This window comes from Trichosurus vulpecula, chromosome 1, assembly GCF_011100635.1.
Source record: "Trichosurus vulpecula isolate mTriVul1 chromosome 1, mTriVul1.pri, whole genome shotgun sequence".
Lineage (NCBI taxonomy): Eukaryota > Metazoa > Chordata > Mammalia > Diprotodontia > Phalangeridae > Trichosurus > Trichosurus vulpecula.
In genome coordinates, this window is record NC_050573.1 from 119,301,184 (window position 1) to 119,320,561 (window position 19,378).

A 19,378-nucleotide genomic window follows, 5' to 3' on the forward strand; every position below is an offset into this window, starting at 1 on the left:
CATTATGTGCTAAGGAAGGTCTATTATCAAATGCAATTTTTTCATTACCTTTCCTTATCTGATCTAATATTACCCATTTATAGCTTAATTTATCACTATTATTAATAATAAATGTATCATACATTTTAAAAATGCATTTCTTTTTGTGTATAGAAATATATGCATATCATACATACATACACACATACACATACATACATATATACACATATACACACATACGCAGAGGAGTTGGACATAGAAAAGATCTTAGAAATCAGTTCAGTGTGTTCATTTTACAGAGGAGGAAACAGAGGCTAAGAGAGCTTATATAAAATGCCTGAGATAATAATTGAGCTGCCAAATAAGAAAGCCTGGATTTAAACCCAAGTTCTGATACCATATCCATTCGTGTGTTCCATTATGCCATTCATTCTTCCTCTCTCACTAACTCAGACTTTTCCCTAAGACTAGCTAGTGTCCCCATCTTGCATTATAAGTAATTAGTGAGATTTTACTATAATCACTCTTGGAATTTGGGAACAATACTAAAGGCCACAAGGGCTTACAAGAACACCTAGCTTTTCTACCTCGTTCAGGGCTCTAGCATTGTGGAGGTAGTTTTAACCAAAAACTACCATTCTCTAAGTCTCTTCTTGCTTATGCAAACACTGAATATATACCAACTTCTGCCCCCTTGGCAAGATGGGAGGCATTGCGACAGAGTTTTGAACTCTATATCAACACAATTTCTTTCCTAGACATATTGAGAGAAGAGAAATTACTCAACACTGGGAGCTTGGGCAGTACCCTTGACACACTACCTTTGATACTCAAATGCTACTGCTTGGACCAGGCCTATCACAGTAGGAGTGGGAAGGATGAAGGGTTGGGTTCTCTTATCATGGCAGTTATGCCAAAGGATGGGAAAGGAATATTGTGAATAGATGACACAAAGCCAGGTTGTGTGACTGACTTTTAAATCTAAGAAACATGCATTCATCATTTGCATCAAATGTGCATGCTTCTGCATAAATTGTGTGCCAAGGTGTACTCTGAGGCATTTGAACTCAATAAAATCTTTTTTGCTGACTTTAAAGAGGTCCCTTCCTGAAGTCATCTCTAACCTTCCCATTCTTCTCCTTTCATCCCCCCATTTTCCCAACAGACCCAAACGGAAGAGTAGAGACCTGAATATAATTTGTTGTGTGCTATTTAATTTCAAGAACCAGCCTGCAGAATGAATTTAATAAGAACTCATTTTCAGTGCAGGGCTTTAAGTTACCAGAAAGCTGCAATGTCACCTTATGGCCACCAGAGGGTAGACTGTAGATAGACATCGAAAGGTCTAAGGGACTTCTTGCAAAGTCATTTGATCTATTTCTTTATTCTTAAACCTCCCTTTCCTCCTCTTTGTATTTCTCATGATGGAAACTAGCCTGGACTTTCTGGCAGGTCCAAGGTGAATCGAAGGGACGTGACTGCTCTCCCTCGCTCTAGAGGACCCATTATAACAAATAATACCACCCCAAATCTCCACATGACAAAAAAAGGCTCTGTACAACAAAACCCTATTCAGATGGCCCCTCTTTTTCAGGCAATATGAGAAAAATCCCATACAATCAAAGACTATGGCTAACTCCCAACGATTTATGGCATTCTTAGGTTATGACTTTTATGTGCAGAAGAAGGCTTTCAAATTCTCCTTTTTTTTTTTTTTGAGAGGGAAGCAATATACTCTCAGGCACTATCATAGGGTCATAGATTCAGAGCTGAAAGGGACCTCAGAAACCACTTAGTCCAACCTTTCTTTGTACACATGAGCTAACTGAGACATAGGGAGGATAAATAACTTCTTCAAGGTCACAGAGACAGTAACCATTAGAGGCAAGTTTTGAACTCTGGACCTCTGACTCCAGTCATGACTCCCTCCACCGTACCACACTGTCTCATGCTAGATAGGAGTTTTTATCACTCCTCATGGAAATCAGGCACTAACTGTTACAAAGCAGCCACAGACAAGGGATTAAGCTGTTAGTGTGTTCTGTTAATATTTCATTTAATTAAGTAGCAATTCCGAAAGCAAAAGAATGAATAAAAAGCTTGAGATATGTTGATTTTTAATACTGATTGTCAAAGAATCCAATGAATAACTATTTTTCCACTAAGGAATACCTCCTTAAACACCCAAAACTCCATGGAGTCAAGAAATAACACCACTAAACTCTGCGTGTCAAAAACAATGATCAGCAGTCCTGAAATTGTGAAAACTGGTCATATACTCTGCAAAAAAACTAGCAGGCAGAACAAGAAACCATCAGAAGGAATTGGGTGGGACTAGGTTTTTAAAGTATCACAATAGTCTTATTAAATTTCAAGTCAGCAAATTATAAAGAAATCTAATGAACATGCTTCTGGATGTTGCATTCTTGAGTACATCAAAGATGTGCTTCATAATCTGCCTCATGAACATATTCAGCCATTGATGTAAGCATTTCGTTGGAACCTTTGATCACCCACATAATGATAGAATGTCAGATGTAGACACACAGCCTAGAACACCTAATCCAACCCTTAAATTTAACAGAAGAGGGAACTGAGGACCATGGAGAGAAAGTGACCTGCCCGAGGTCAAACAGCTGGCAAATGGAGGAACCAAGGAGGAACCAAGACTTAAACCCAGGTCTTCTGAGTCCTTTGACTCCTTTCACTAATACTGTTTCCTCCTCCATGCCACGAGATACAGTGCTGCCTCACTTTACACAAAAAGTTGGGAGCAAATTGAATTTTTGTCAGTTTAATTTCTCAAATAACCTTGGGGAATTCATTACTCAGAGGAAGCCTAGAGTGGATTCTTTTGCAAAGAAGCCTTTTATAATATGTCTAATTAGTCCTCAATTGTCTATTTTGTCTAAAATGTTTTGCAGCAATCTCTTCCACTGGGTTTGCTGAAAGAGGGGCACACCTGTGTCCTAAGAGATTTGCGTTTAAAGAAAACAACCCAAGTCATTATAAGCATGCTGGCTGCGATGTTTAGACTCATTTACAAGTGGACTATGAGCAAATGACTTCCTGGATCACAGCATCCCCAATCAATCTCTTCCTAAAAGCTTTCCCTGGGACAGGGTCAGCCAGGAAAGGTTACCACTGCAGAGTAATTAACAGGGAAACAACACCTCTCTCCCCCATCCCCACCCCTTTAAAACAAGATAGAGGCCTGCACATTTGTTAATTAGGATTAAATTGGTTTTATTTTTAACCCTTCCCAAATGAACTTCCTCCAATAAAGGCAGTCAATACCGAGACAGCTTAATGAAGACAGCCTTCAGCGCCAGCCCCGACCTCTGAGAACACAGCTTTTCAAATATCCGTTTCTAGTGTGTTGGCTTAATTAGAAGGGAGTGTTGAGGATAAATTGACCTCCCCTCATCTGAACTGCCACTTTTTCTCGCACAACAGAAATGGAGCTATTAAAGAGGGGTCTGCAGGTACATCCTCCTCCCCTTGTTCTCATTTGTACCCTTATTCCACCCACAAAGAGCCAAATATCATTTTAAAAAGAGAGAACGATTAGTTCCCCACCACCACCACTTTATTTTGGTTTCCAGATCTTTCCATTTGTGCTTCTTTCTGGTTAACCATTCTCTGCCTCATTCTAGGAAATGCTGAACTCTAAGATGGTTGCTTGGCATTAACCTGAGTTCCCAGCTATAGAACCTTGGACAAGTACCTTCTCTGTGGGCTTAGGTTTCCTTCTAACAGAGGATATTTGATCTCTGAGGTCAGGCCATTCTGTCTTATCCTCAGTCTGTGAGTGATAAAAGCTCTGTGAAGGCTCAGGATTCCTTTTCTCTAAGGAGTCAACTATCTATGGATCCCTGATGTGGGCTTTGGGAGGGAGGCTTCAGCAGTGAGACAAAATTTCAAAAAGATAGTGGCTGCTATTCTTAACCTAGTGTTCAGGAGAACTGCCATGTAGACTATGAATCATTGAAGTCTTACCTGTTCAGGAAAAAGCCCAGGGACCAAAACCAACTACTAGCTTTCTCAATTAACAGGAAATTAAAAAAAAAAGTTCTGGACTCCACTTAACATTTAGGGCTAGAATCTAGTCCAATTCCCTCCATTTAGAAATGACAAAACTAGGGTGTAGATTAGTTAAGTAACTTGCCCAAGGTCACATGGGAAATAAAGTAGGATCATAGATTTAGAAATGGAAGAGACTTGTCCAACACTTCATTTTACAGCTGAGGAAACTAAGACTCGGATTAATTAAGTGACTTATCCAAGGTCACAGAGTGAGATTTGAATCCATGTAATATCAATCAAGTTTAGTATCTTTGATTTAGTCTTACTAGGTGCTAAACCCCAGGCCCAAACCCTTATCTACTAGGTGCTAAGCCTATATGGGCATGAAGCCCTCAGGGTCCTAAGGGGATCTGCCGATAGTAGGAGCCTAAGGTCTGGTCGTTCAGATGACATTTGATGACCACTAAAGAGTGTATAAAAAGAGAGAACAGAGCTATTTGTTTGGAGCTCTCACTCTTGGCAGAGTGCTGATGTGGAGACTCCAGGCAGCTGTACTTAAGAGCCCCCCACCTTGTAAACCCCGATGTTGAGACTTTGTTAAACCCTGGTAACTATGCATTGAAATTTGAATCAGACAAGGTCTGTCTGTTGATGTTTGTAATTTGTGTTTGCTCAGAAGTTCAGGGTGCTGCCTTTTTCCCCTAAACTAAGTGAATGATATTTGTATGTTCGATTAAATTGAGATTGTTAACCCCTTAATGTTGCTTTCCTTAGTAAAGCAGATCAAAGGACCTGTGCTGGTGGCGTTCTTGTTGTTGGGCTTGTGTTGGTCTTTCACCCCCACAGCAGCCGCTATCCGGATTGTTGCAACAAGCTCCTATGATTCCAAATTCAGTGTATTTTATGCCCTCCTGCCTCAACAGACGCAGTATTCTTCCATAGATCCAAATCCAGTGATGCCATTCTGGAGGAAAATTATAACAAACTCTTGCTGATTTATCTAAAGTAAACACATTTTTTTAGGGTTTTCCTTAGTGTCAATATAAATTCAGTCTACTCTCTCATACCTTCAACATATATATCATCTATATTTCTCAGCATGTTAATTCATTTTTATAAGGAAGACTCAGAAGTACAATAATAACCTTAGTTATCTAAAAAAAAAAGTTCATTATCTTTACCACGCTATCCCTACTAAGGTAGGAAGAGATTGATCTCTTAGAACATTTTAGAAAAAAAGTGAAAAAACAGAGTTTACCAAAACATTCTATTAACCCCCAAAACTCCAAATCTATGACTCACTCACTACTTACTGAAGTTCTAATATAGTACTTTAGTTAACTGTATTATGAAGGCAGAATTTATGATTTCAAAGAGAATCTCATATATGTCTGAAAGGTTCAGAACCACAGGACATAAGGAATTCTCTAGGCAGAAGGCAGAAGAACTAAAGCATGTATTTAAACTCCATAGTAACAGACCCACAAACCAGCGTCCCCATTTTGATATTTTGATCCAAAGCTTCCAGGCCCAATAAGTCCGCCTCACAAGAGTAACCAGGAGGCCACAGAGAAGCATGATGGTATAAAGCAAAATCATGTACATGCTTCCCCTCTACGGTAAGAAGATTATCCACTGGTCACAAGTCCTTGCTCAGCACTCCTCGCTCCGCATGTGGGTCAGCTCTGCTACCGGCAGCTCAGCTTCGGCTGTAGGCGTCTCTGGCTCCAACCGGAAAAGGAAAAAAAAGGGGTCTTCAAGCCGTCTTCTCCCCTCTTATAGAGTTTTTGACATCATCAAGCGCCGCCTGAATGACCGGGCCGATTGGTTCTTGAGTTGGCCCCTTCCCCTAGGTTAACACCCAATAGGGCATGGCTCTGGAGTCAATACCTCCCCTCAGACAGCCCCATGACTCATCACACAGGAAGTTCTCTGCTCCCTGGCATGGCCCAGCAAGGCTCAATGAGATAAACTGAGTCACTCAAAGAAAACAAAGGCCACTCTGGCCACATTAACCATGCTTCTGGGAATTAAATTCCTAATAAAGTCAGCCTGGGCATGAAAAGAGTGAGTTCTAGGTGGATAAGAACAAAGTAGTATTTTGTCAGAGTCAGCCTCTTGTCGGTTGGCTAGGACCCCAGGCTCAGCTAAGGACAAGGTCACATTTCTGATGCTCACACAAGTCATCTATCAGGAAGCGAAAGGTGTTACTCCAGTTGCAGGCAGCCTCTTGAAGACAGCAGGGACCAGAAACACCAGAGCCAACTTTTTCTAGAGATTGTTAAATTCTCAGATACATATGCTAATATAATTCTCCATACTGAGGAATCTTGGAATGAACACATGAAAAGGCAATATTTAAGAGAGCATGTCTTTGGGCTTTTAGTCAACCTATGCCTTTCAAAGGAGGAAATCCTTGTCAAAGAACACTTCTATCATCTCCACCCTCAAAAATGAATGTTTTTGACAACAGTGGCACTGAAACATGCCCTCTAATAGAGAGGGGTATTATTGTAGTTGGTATTTCTGACCATATTAGGGAAATTGTTTCAGCTTTTACTATTGTCTAAACCTGCTAGGTGGACTTCTGTCAAGTTAAAAAGGAATGTGCAGATAGGATTTTGACTCATCTTGTGCTGAAACAATACCCAAACATACACGCAATGAATCTACAATGCAAGCATCCACCTCCCGAGCCTGCTTTGAGCCCCCAAAGGCAGGGAAGGGAAGGACTCTTCAGTGCTAAAATGAGAACCTCGAGTCAAAAGGGGATAGGAAAGCAGGCACCAGGAAATTCCTCCAAACTTGGCCTCTCACCTTACCATCTTCTCCCCAGGGTGGGAGCCTCAGGCTCTCGACTGCTTGTGCTAGGTATGGTCTAAGAGGATTGGCTGACCATCCTCCAGCTTTGTCTTCAACACCAGCCCTGCCAGAGAATTCATGTTCAATCTTTCTCAGACCCGATGTTCAGTGGACCTCCCAGCTGCTTTCTCAGCTCCAATTTGTTAGGTGACCGCTTGTCACACATGGGACCAACGGGATTCCTTTCAGGTATAGGTTGGTCTAATTGGATGCTGAAGTCCTTTCATCTCCTAAATTCTGTGACAAAAACAGCAACGGGGACGCCTACCTCTCATTTTCTTTAGCTTAAGCAAAAGTTGCAATTTTAAGCTTCTTCCTCCACAAAGAAATGGTGGGGCACAGATCCCATTGTTCAAGTCACAAGAATAAAGGAGCCAACTTTGTCCAGAGATTGCTAAGTCATCATACACATATGCTAATAAATTTCTCCATAGCAAGGAACCTTGGAATAAATGGATGAAAAAGCAAAATTTAATTATCTACCACGCACTAGTATTGGGAACATAAATACAAAAAAGAAACTGATCGTCCCTTCAAAGGGTTTACAGTCTAATGAGGGAGACACCACCTATAGCAAAATGGAGGCCAAGTGAGTTTAGGATTGGAGAGGCACAGGGATAATGGATAAATGGAGCTGAGAGGCAGTCATGACCTTTATGATGATAGCATTGACTTGACTACTGTCCCTAGAGCAAGAGGTAGAAGGGAGCAGAGATTGAAGATTGGGTGGATAAGATGTGAAGTATGGTCTGGGGCCTAACAAGACATACATAGTAGCTTAGGTGAATTTGAACTTTCACACTCAACTATCAGGACAGCTCGGCCTCAGTGCAGAGTCCCAGGGCTGAGTAGATTAGCTTCCCAGAGAGGGAGGTACAGTAAGAAACTGCCTATTCCATGTAAAATAACTTATCGTTCCCCCAAACTCATACATTCTAAGCTATTTTTTTGTCTAGGGCACATGAGACATATCTTCCAGTCCAGTCTGTAACTGAGGTGCCATTTTCAACTATTTGATCTTATCCCTCCCTCCCTCCCCTGAAGTTAAAGAATTGCTAAATATGGTCATGCACCTTCACATCTCGTCTCTCCTATTCATTCCCTCTTCTCCTCCCATAGCCATCACCCTTTCAGACCCTTCTGATCACTTCTCTTCTGGACTATCTGAATAGTCTCCTAATTGGTGTCCCAGCCTCCCTGCCTCCAGTGTTGCCCCTCTCCTCTCCTGGCTCCAACTTCCAATTCTCCAGGCTCAACACCATGTCTTCTCACCCTGGGAGATTGATTTGCCCCCACAGTTCATCCCTCCCACTGCTGAGTTCTCCTGAAACCGCTATTTGGAGAAAATGCCCAGGCCAGACCTCCTTCAACACTCCCCGGAGTCTTCTCCTGACTCTTTGGATTTCATCACCATGTTCCTTCACGTACCTTCTCCTTACTTGCTCTCCATTACGCATTTTCCTCCATTAAAATAAATTTCTTCTGGTCAGGGGTTGCCATTTTTTTTTTGCTTATATTTCCAGAGCTTAGCAGACTGCCTGGCACATAGTAAGCACTTAATACATGCTTGTTAACTTGGCTCTAACCTACTTTTTCAGTTTTATTCTATATTATCACCTCACTTCATTATTATATTATTGTTTTAGTCTGTATTATTACTTTACATATTTTCCAATTCAGCTGAAATGGATTTTTCAGTTTTTCATGTATATGTCCCCAGCCTCTTTGCCTTTACAGCAGCTATACCTCACACCTGGAATGCACTGACCCCTCACCTCTACCCTTAGTTCCTTATATCTCACCTCAAGGGTGACTTTTCATATGAGACTTTCCCCCATCCACCCCCCCCCACCTCTTCCCCAAAACTGGCTATTTTACACACAATGTATTTATGGGAACATACTGCCCCCTCCAATAGAATGTAAGCTCCCTGAAGGCAGTATTTCACTTCTCAGCACCAAGCAGAGCATGTGGGAAATCGTAGGCATTTAATAAATGCTCATTAACATTTAAATGACATTTCAACATTGAGTACAAAGTACTAATATTTTTCATGATCTTGAAAGGTAAGTACGACTGTTACATCCATGTGACAGATGAAAAAATTGAGGCTCGGAAGCCGTCACTCATCCAAGCTCAGGCGTTTAGCATGTAATAGAGCTGACAGTCAAATCTAGGTCCATCCTTCTAGTCCAGTGTGGTTATCCACACCACAAGGCATCATCTCAGAAGACAAGATACACATTAAACATTTTGTTGTTCAGTTGTTTCGCTTGCATTCAACTTTTCACATTTTGTTGTTGTTCATTTCAGTTGTGTTCAACTCTTTGTGACCCCATCTGGGGTTTTCTTGGCAAAGATACTAGAGTGGTTCTCCACTCCATTCCTTCTCCAGCTCATTTTACACTGAGGCAAACAGGGTTAAGGGACTTCCCTACAGTCACACAGAAACTGTCTAAGGCCAGATTTGAACTCAGATTCTCCCGATTCCAGGGCTGGTTACTCTATCCACATTAAACATTATTTAGAGTTAATTTTAGGTGAATACAAATCCTAAGGATAGCGATTATAATAAAAGAAACCTCCCTGGTGAAGTTGAGTCATGGGCCATTCTGAAGGAAGCTTGGGAACATAAATATATTAAAAATGAAAAAAAAAGCCATAAAAACAAAAAAAATATAAAGGAGTAGGTTGGAATAATGGTATGTATGAAGACACAGAGCTAGCGTCATCTTCTGGATGAGTGTGTGCAGAGACAAAAACAGCCTTTTGCAGTATAAGTGAGCAGTTTTCACCAGCTTGAGGAGAGAGTACAAATCAAGACATAGTATATATAACACAAGTGCCATTAGATTGACAGGGGACAGTGGTGTTAGAGAGTCTCAAAGTCCATTAGAGAGTTTTAATTTGCTCAACTGTAGTTAGAGAAGTAGGGGTTGGGTGAGGAGCATGATCTTTGTTGTATTGGCCTAATAAATTATGACACATTGTGATCATGATGTGAAAATAGAGCCTAGGTAGCATTCCCTTAGAAATACTGATAACTGACACATATATGTATATATGTGTGTGAACATGTGTTTGTAAACACAAACATTATGTATTGCTTTAAAGTTTACAAATTATTTTATATACAGGATTTCATTTAAAAGTGACCACAACCCTGTGGGATAGGCTCTACAAGTATAACTGTCCTGACTTTATGAATGAGGAAACAAGCCTGAGCGATTCAGGGGATGTACACACGATCATATGGTAGTGAGTGGGAAAAGTCCCAGGTTTTCCTGATTCGAAATGCAGTGCTCTCTGTCTACTACATTAAGTTACTCACAGAAATCTTACGATTTTACTCGTAGGGACTTATGTGGACATTAGACATTACTTCTAGGAAATAACTAATGTATCAGTAGGTGTTTTTCTATAGGAAATTCATTAGAAGAATCACATTTTAAGGCGAATTGAATTTTTCTTTTTGGGCAGAGCAATTGGGGTTAAGTGACTTGCCCAAGGTCACACAGCTAGTACATGTATCAAGTGTCTGAGGCCGAATTTGAACTCAGGTCCTCCTGACTCCAGGGCCGGTGCTCTACTGACTGCACCACCTAGCTGCCCCAAGGTGAATTGAATTTTAAAACAAACAAAAAGCCATGAACAAGGAGTAGCCAAAGTCTGGTGAATCCGTGGATGGACATTCACAAGAAGGTAAAAGTCAAATGGACAAAAGCTAAGAATTGTTTCAGAAATAGGCCTCCCAGAAATGGTATTATAAATGAACATAATCATCAATACTTCAAATTGACCATTATTGAACCCAAACCAGCTACTGTCTTCCAAATTCCCTTTTTCTATTAATAGTACCATCCTTCTCCCAGTCATCTGAGTTTGAACCGAGTCATCATTTATTGATACTTTTCCTTCAAACTCAACATAGAGTGGAGTCAATAGTCACTAATTACCAAATACTAAGGAACATGAGGACGATGCTGGATCATGACTAGGCTGTGGCCAGGTTTCTTGGCACTAGGTGAAATTCCCTTAGATAGGAAAAGTAATGGGATGGAATAGTTGAGAAATTCCATTGCATAAAGTGACTAGAAGCATCACATGACCAAACCAAAATCAGCAACCAGAATATAGTCTGGGAATCTGAAGGGTAAGAGATGGGTAAAAAGGGTATCTAGAGTGGAAGCAGTATCCAAATCACAAGCCAGGCCAGTGGTATTAAACCCAAATATAATGAGAGACCAGTAAACCACCAATAAACAAACAAAACTACTGTTTCACTCTGATTCTATATTCACTAAGTGACCTCTGTAATATCTGTGATCTGGATTCCTGAGTAGACCTATGTACCAGAAGGGAAGAATCCCATCTACCAGTGGTCAGACAAAGCATAACTCATATTATAAATAAATAAAATGACCTTCTGAATTGAAACAGTTGAAGTCTTTCACCTCTCTGGATGACCTTACCAGCAATGGCCTAGAGTAGAGGTGTCAAGGGAACTAGATCAAAATGTAATGGAGAAAAAATGGACAAAATAAGTGTACAATAGACTATAGATAACATTGATATGTGGTTTTCTAAGTCATGGTGGCCCTCTTTTCTATTGGAGTTTGACACCATTGTTCTAGGGACATAAAAAGATGAGAAACCAGGTGCCCCTTCAGGAGATGGCTAAATAGTTTCCTATTCCCATGGTTAAAACACTAATTAAAAAAAATACTAGTTTCCCATTTAAAGGGAAAATATCAGAGATGGAAAATGTACCTTTAAAGTCATATTAAAATAGATATTCTTCATATTGTGAACAGGGTATATGGGGTGTTCAGGGGTGACAAGCACCTCGGCTGTGAGGGTTGCTGAGTCCTGTCCCAGGGCTTCTCCTTCACCTTTAGTGTCCACTTTTTACCCAACTCTCACCTATGTTTCCAAGAAGCTGTAGCATGTGCAGCAGCCACACCTCAGCAGAACTACCTCAGCATACGGGCTAAACCAGGTTGAGTAACCAACAGGCCGCAAGCCTGTTGGTGAGTTAAGAGGGATGTCTGCCCCAAGCACGTGAAGACATTCCACAGTGGAATGGGTGATGAGAACAATTTGTTCCAATGGCCATGAAGGTGACTGAAGAAGGCACCATGGAGTGCTTAGTGTTTGGTCAGGCATCAGAGATGCCAAGGTCATTGGTGTACCCCAAGCCATCACTTGTCCTCTCGACTTGTGTCTTGCTACTGGACTTTGTCCACTCTGGAAGAGAGAGTGAGACTTTGTGTCACTCTACCTCACTTAAACCCAATTCACTTGATATGACCCTGTGATGTCATTGGTCCTCTTGAAAATGAAGGGCAGAAAAACAAAAGCCAAAATGTTTCACTTAATAGTTTAGATATGCTTTAAAGTTCCCTAAGCATAATAAAATCACCATTTGAAAGGATTTTTAAACTACTAATCAATAAGATGTATTTATTTATAAAAGTTTAAATGAAAGGGTATAAACTATTTAAATGTCTGCAGTGTCTTAGGGAAGAAAGAAAAGAGGAAAGTAAGGATCATAAAAAGATTTTGTTTATCAAACCCACAAAATTAAAAGAACAAAGGTTATTGATGATCTAAGGGTACAAATTACTAAATGAATGAGAAGTACAGAAATTGCTTTTAAAAATGATCTATTAACACAATAGATTTAATTCTGAAACAGTAAAAGCCAAAAAAGTTAAAATATAGGAATGATTTCCACTATGGAAATAATTTTTCTTAAGTAAAAAGTGGACATCAGATTGTATAGGAGGTAGCCCATGATGGGACAGCAAGTGCACCAACCTGGGAGTCAGAGAAAATGAGGTTCAAATTCTGCCTGACATGTATTCTATGTGAATATCACTTATAATACCATACCCCATCTTCCAGGGGGGCTACGAAAATCTAATGAGAAAATATGGAAGTTCCTTGAGGGCAGGGACTATTTAAATTTCATCTTTGTATACTACATACTGGCACATAGTAGGCATTTAATAACTGCTGGCTAATTGATGAATTAATCCAAGGTCCACAGGGCTCATTTTCCGTTAATGAGGTGGTTAAGTCTAGACTGTAGCTCTAGTCTCTTAGGTGAAAAGCAAGTGCTCCTTTAGACTATTTAATCCTTAATTTAGCTGATGATGTGGATGATGGTACTGGGAGTGTTAGTTACTGAGAAGAGAGTCACATGGAAGAGAAAAATAATTTCTTCTCCATTTTCTGGTCTCAAAATTCTGAAACAGGTAGTTTTTCCTTTTTTTTTTACCTTCTCTCTCTCCATACCTCCTCTCTCTCAGCAAGCCTGTGCCTTATTCTTCATGTGCCCATTCCTCCCCCCATCAAATAAAACTTCCATTTCCTCAGAGCAGCTGACCTCACCTAGATGTTGGGGGAAAGCTATGAATTAAACTAATTCACACTAAGGTAGAAATGAGTAAGAGTCCCAAACCTTTGCCTAGAAGCATTTGCATTTTAAAATGGAGGATGCTTATCAAATCAAAAAAAATCCCTCAATGGCAGAATTCCAGGCAGCAAGATATGGTAAGGAGAAAAATTTAGTCGAGGTGGGGAATCTCTTTTATTCACTGGAACTTGGGAAGTGGTGCTGTGGAAGGGGAACGATGGCCCCACTGATGGGCAAAAAACAAAGTTTGAAAGACTACTTGGGGGACAAGTTTATTTGGGCTGTTGCTTCTTTTCACAACTTTTTCCCCTTCCCCCAACTCCTAAAACTCACAGGTTCTCATCAATTCACTGCTTCCAGGCCACTGAAAATGAGGTGAGGCAGTATTTGTTAGAATAAAATGTACAAAAGGATTCTGGGAACACCATCTAGTTTTATGCTAGGACATTTATATTTGGAGGCTGAGATGGAGAAAGGCCAAATAACAAAACGGCACCCAGAGGTCTGTAACTTAAGTTGGTCAAATAATACAAAGATTCTACCCCAAAAACGGAAAATAAAATTGTTTTGTTTATTGTATTCTTAAAATAACTGTAAATAATAACTATACAAACACATAAAATATTTACTCTTGTTACTTAAAATACAGAAAAATAGTATAAATACATATATAATTTTAAAAGTACACAGCTAATGTCCCTAAATCTGTAGTGATTAAAGGAAGTCAATACAATAAAACGATCTTCTTAAATTGAATAAATTTTTGAGCCAAGTTTGAAACTTAGGACTTAAGTAAGATAGAAGAATGTCAAACAACCTCCCATAATTTAATAGTCTACTCAAACAGAATCAATCTCTTGTTATTTCTTGCTCGTCTTCTCTAATACCCATTCAATCACCTGTGGAAAAAGAAAAATTAAATTATTCTGGTAATGTGTCAATATGAAACAGAAAGAGTTAGAAAATCTAATCTTTGAGAAAATCATGTTGAAAAATTACATTCTACTTTACTGTCTACTCAAAAGGGCATATTGGATATTTTACAATAAAGAATGCTAGATCTAATTTATCTTAGAAATGCAGTAAGTTTCTATTCTAACTGAAGAACCACTGTTATAGGACTTTTACTGCAGAATATATAGTATTGTCCACTAAGAAAAAAGTCCCTTTTTTACCTTCCCCCCTTAATACTAAAATATGTTTCAGAGAGCTCATTTCAAAAGAAGCAAAGCCAGACGGAGAACAGAATATCAGAATGGATTGGAAACAGAACTTGTATTCTTTAATTTGGAATTTATGCATCTTTAAGCAAACAGCCTCATTAACTAGAGCAACCTCTTAAATACTGTCTTTGGGCAAATGACTTAGGATGTAGGTCATAGTCTTCACAAAGGAATGGCTCTAACAGAATCAAACAGAACACATCAAAATTCATTCCAAAAGTACTGACTGAATCTCTAGTGCATACATAACACCGGACTAGTGCAAAGACTTCAGGGGATTCCAAGACCAGCTAAACACAACTGAGAGAAAGCTCAACTCCCCTGAGTCACTCATAGAGTAAGGCTTGCAGTAGGCAAGTGCCTTTTCCTAAGGGGGACCGGGGGTGGGGAATTGTTTTTAAAATAACTGCAAATAACTACACAACATATTTACTCCTGATACTTAAAACACAGGAAAACAGCATACATACGTGCGTGCGTGCGTGCGTGTGTGTGTGTGTGTGTAATTTTTAAAGTATGCAGTTAACATCCCTAAATATGTAGTAATTACAGGAAGTCAATAATCTTGCTTGGAACCCTGAACTTTCCTGAAAGGCAACTAGATGTTCTAAAATGAAAGCCCACTTGTACCTGTTTAGCATTGTTATTTGCTGTTTTCTTCATTTCTTCAAACAGACCTCTTGAAGTTTTCAGATCCTAAATGTAATATAATAGTGTCAAATAATGCTCACATGAGGTTATTCGGGCTATTATATCTTCTTTGTACGGTGATTAATGAAGGGAGCATCAGAAAACAAGAAAAACATTGTCCTGTCTCATCAACTTATAAACTGGATTACCTGCTACACTTGTGAAGACTACATTAATCAGTTTCTATTTTAGCACAATTTAGGGGCAGACATTTAAAGTGAGAGGTTATTTTTATTGACCCATTTAATCAAGTATCATGAACACTAGGGATTTAAACCCAGATCTTTCCTAACTCAGAGTTCTGCATTTTCCCCTCAATTATAATGCTGCCTCTTAATCATAGTTTGAATAAAGCAGTCTACAGCAACCATAAAACACCATAAGGCCATCAGATTCAGAATTGGGAGGGTTCTCTTAGGGTAATGCTTGTAGCTACCTAAAATTCCCTAGGATGTTTTTCTTACAAATTGCTATTTAGTCACTTCTCTTCTAACTCATGCAGTTCATTTTTTAATGCTAAGATAAAACTCTGCATTCATCTATAATATATTTCATCTTAGAAGGCTCAAGTCAAATTATGACCAAATCAACTCTGCCATGCTCCTGGACGGGTGGGCTGATCTACTTCCCCACTGTCTAACTCACTATCTTATCCTCCCAACTTTTGCTGCTCATCATTCTCCCATATACTTGTTTCTTCCATTAGAATATAAGCTCTTTGAGGGCAAGGACTCTCTTTGCTTTTCTATCTGTATCCTCAGAACTTAGCACACATCCTGCCACATAGTAATCGCTTTTATTTTGATTCATTCATTCCTTTCATCATTTTGGATTCAGATTCTGACATTCAATATACTGGCTATGATGCCTCGTCACTTACTAATCTAAAAACATTATATCCAGTAGAATCTATATTATACTTTGGGCTCAAGAGAAAAATGAGCTTTCTGAATTTTCAGAAAGGGCTGATAATTATGTGAGCTCTGTGAGAACAGGGATCGTCTTTTGCCTTTCTTTGTATCCCTGGCAGTTAGCAAAGTACTTGGCACACAGTAGGCACTCAATAAATGTCACTGACTGCCTAAACAGAAAACACTGAAAAGAGTATACGGAGAAAAAAAGAGGATGTTGATTTAATTCTTGTTACTCCTGACTCCTACTGTCAAGATTCTAAAAGTTGGCTATATTTTTGTCGTTTCTTTTAAATGTTAAGCCATACACAAACCTAAGAATGAGAACTACAACTCTGATTACAGAAGAAAAGACATCTTACCTTTAAATAGAATTTGGATATCTCAAAAAGACGCTGGCTGCAGGCTAAAAAACAGTCATGGTCCTCAGAAATGTTGTGTTTCTTTAGAGTTTTAGTGACTACTTCTTTCAGCATCTTGAAAAGAATACAATGCATGACTAAATTTCTGAAAATATGTATAAGCAAACTTTTTCCAGGTTGATATTTTATATTATTATTGCTGTGTAGTCATTTCAGTCATGCCCAACTCTTGGTTGCCCCATTAGGAGTTTTCTTAGAAAAGATACTGAAGTGGTTTGCCATGTCCTTCTCCAGCTCATTTTACACAAACAGGGTTAAGTGACTTGCTCAGGGTCACAAACTAGTAAGCGTCTGAGGTCAAACCTGAACTCTGGAAGACCTGACTCCAGGCCTGGCACTGCGCCACCTAGAAGCCATTTCACATTACTATTTTGTATTATCTTATACAATATATGGGTGCGTCTGCATACAGACATATATACTTAGAACTATATAGATTTTAATACATAGGCATACTTATATTTATCCAGATGTAGATAAATCTATAGCTATGTCTAGCGTGCTCTCTCTCTCTCTCTCTGTATACACACACACATATACACATTCAGTTGTAAAGACCACTGAAGAAAATTATATATGAAATAGATAAGCAAATATGCTTCATGTGATTATATTAGGTAGCAGGACATGATAGCCGTGAATTCAGAACTGAAATCTGTGCCTTGAACTGCTATATTACCTCCATAAAATTCTGCATTTTTTCTTTTATTATTAAGAATGGAATATAATTTTCCCAATTATTGTTACAACTAAATGAAAAGAAATCTTTACCCGAGTATGTTTCTGTGATCTTGACTCCTTAGCTTGCCTTTTTGGGTCTGATTCTTGTACATTTCTCTGACTCACACCTGCCTTTGAAGTTACTTTCCGAACTTCAGAGCTGGGAGTCTGAATAGATGGACAAGTCACAGATGAGGACCGCTGGGGGTGTGACCTCGTAGTAGGCACTATATGATGAAGTCCACTACTACCACTTGCTTGAGAAAGAAGAGAATCAGAGCTTTCAGATTTTGTTAACCTACTGGGAAAAAAAAATCAGAAACATAAATTAAGTAATCATGATTTCTTATGAAGCCCCAAAAAGAGAAATAGGAAAATGATTCCTTTCTTTTCCACCAATAAGTAATCAATACAGCACCATTAGGTTGACCATTTGATTTTTTTAAATTTAGAAACAACATTCTAAGTTCATACCTCCTCTAACAGGACAAGCAATAGCAAAGATTGAGCTTTATGAGATCCTGACATTATAAACTTACTCAGCTTTAAAACAAAGCCTTCATATACCAGAGACTGTAGAATACCAAAGTGGGACGGGATCTCAAAAATCATCTTGGGTCCCACTCTTTCCCAGAGCATAAATTTCTTCTATGACTTTCTTGTTAAGCTGGCAACTTAAACTCTGCTTAAACAATACTATTGATAGGACACTCACTACACTCATGAGGCAGCCCGTGCTATTTGCATATAGTTCCTTATATGGAATCAAAATCTATTTCCTTTTAACTTTGAAATATACTAGTTAAAGACCATCTACTTCCTGTTTGATTCTGGTACAGATAATCACTATTAGAAAATTATTCCTATTAAGATAACTTTATGAAAGGAAGTGTTTTGTATAGGTATTAGTATTCAAGGGCCATAATGCACCTCATAAAATATTGTTACTCAGTAAGTAGCACTACTACAATATAAATACAAATAAGGGTAGCTATGTAATCTTTATTGCTCCTTAATCTTTCTAATATTTTTATAAGTTGCTTTTGACTGAATTAAAATTCCCCTTTTTGCAAGATACCTTAAGTATTTTTTCCAACTTTAACAACTTAAGCTGTTATTATGCTAGAAATTATCTGCAATTGTTTTTGGTTTGGTTTTGTTTTTTTGGTAACGATTAGGGAGTTTTCTTCTCATAGCTAACATGGTCTTCAATGTTTCTGGCAAAAGCAGACCTGATAGCCATTTCTTATTTTCCAGAGACTGACACAAAATTCATCTAGTAAAGTTTAGTAGATTTACCATTTATGTATTCCCAATTATACAACTAAATCTACTCAAGTTTAAAAGTGCACAAGGACTTCATTAAGACCTTCCCGGAAAAAGTTTTATCTATCTCTACAGGTGGTTAGTTATTGCCCTTTGTTCTTGAAGAGGACCAAAATGACCTCACTACACTGGAGTAAAGGTACAATGTGTCCAATTGTGGCTGATCAGACCAGTACGAGGTTGAAAGGCTCTACCACAGGTCGGACACAATCATTCCATATGAACATTTGGAGTGGAGATGTCTAAATCTGGACAGCTCGTGTTTCTTTTAAGCGACTACAATTTTGCTATGCTCATAAGAGTACAGCACCTTCTTTGATGGAGGTACACCATGTTGGGTGGTCCTTTGCCAGTGTCTCCTATCGTCATGCATCAATTCCAAAGTTCTTAAAAGGGATCTTCAGAGTGTCCTTGTATTGCTTCTTGTGGCCACCATGTGAGCCCTTGCCTTGTGTGAGTTCTCCACAATATAGTCTTTTAGGCAAATGTAGGATTGGCATTCTATCGACGTGGCCAGCCCATCAAAGTTGTGCTCTCTGCAGTAGAATTTGAATGCTTGGCAGTTTAGTACAAGAAAGGACCTCAGTGTCCAACACCTTATCTTGTCAAGTGATCTTCAGAATCTTCCTGTCTTCCTAAAACAATTCAAATGGAAGTGATTCGGTTTCCTGGCATGGTGCAGGTAGACTGTCCAGGTTTCACAGGTATACAACAATGAGGTGAGCACAATGGCTCTGCAGACCTTCAATTTGGTAGGCAGTCTAATACTTCTTCTCTCCCATACTTTTCTCTGGA

At 39.1% G+C, this 19,378-nt stretch overlaps 1 protein-coding gene across 1 annotated transcript in view; it reads right to left on the bottom strand.

Moving 5' to 3' along the window:
- Nucleotides 1-14,151: 14,151 nt before the first annotated feature.
- LOC118833850 (MDM2 binding protein) overlaps nt 14,152-19,378 on the bottom strand; it is an 82,196-nt gene continuing 76,969 nt past the window's right edge. The window contains exons 20-23 of the mRNA XM_036741265.1: nt 17,309-17,555; nt 16,478-16,591; nt 15,145-15,210; nt 14,152-14,190 (exon numbers count right to left, since the gene is read on the bottom strand). Of these exons, the coding sequence (XP_036597160.1) occupies nt 14,152-14,190; nt 15,145-15,210; nt 16,478-16,591; nt 17,309-17,555 (466 nt within the window). The remainder of the gene's footprint in view (nt 14,191-15,144; nt 15,211-16,477; nt 16,592-17,308; nt 17,556-19,378) is intronic.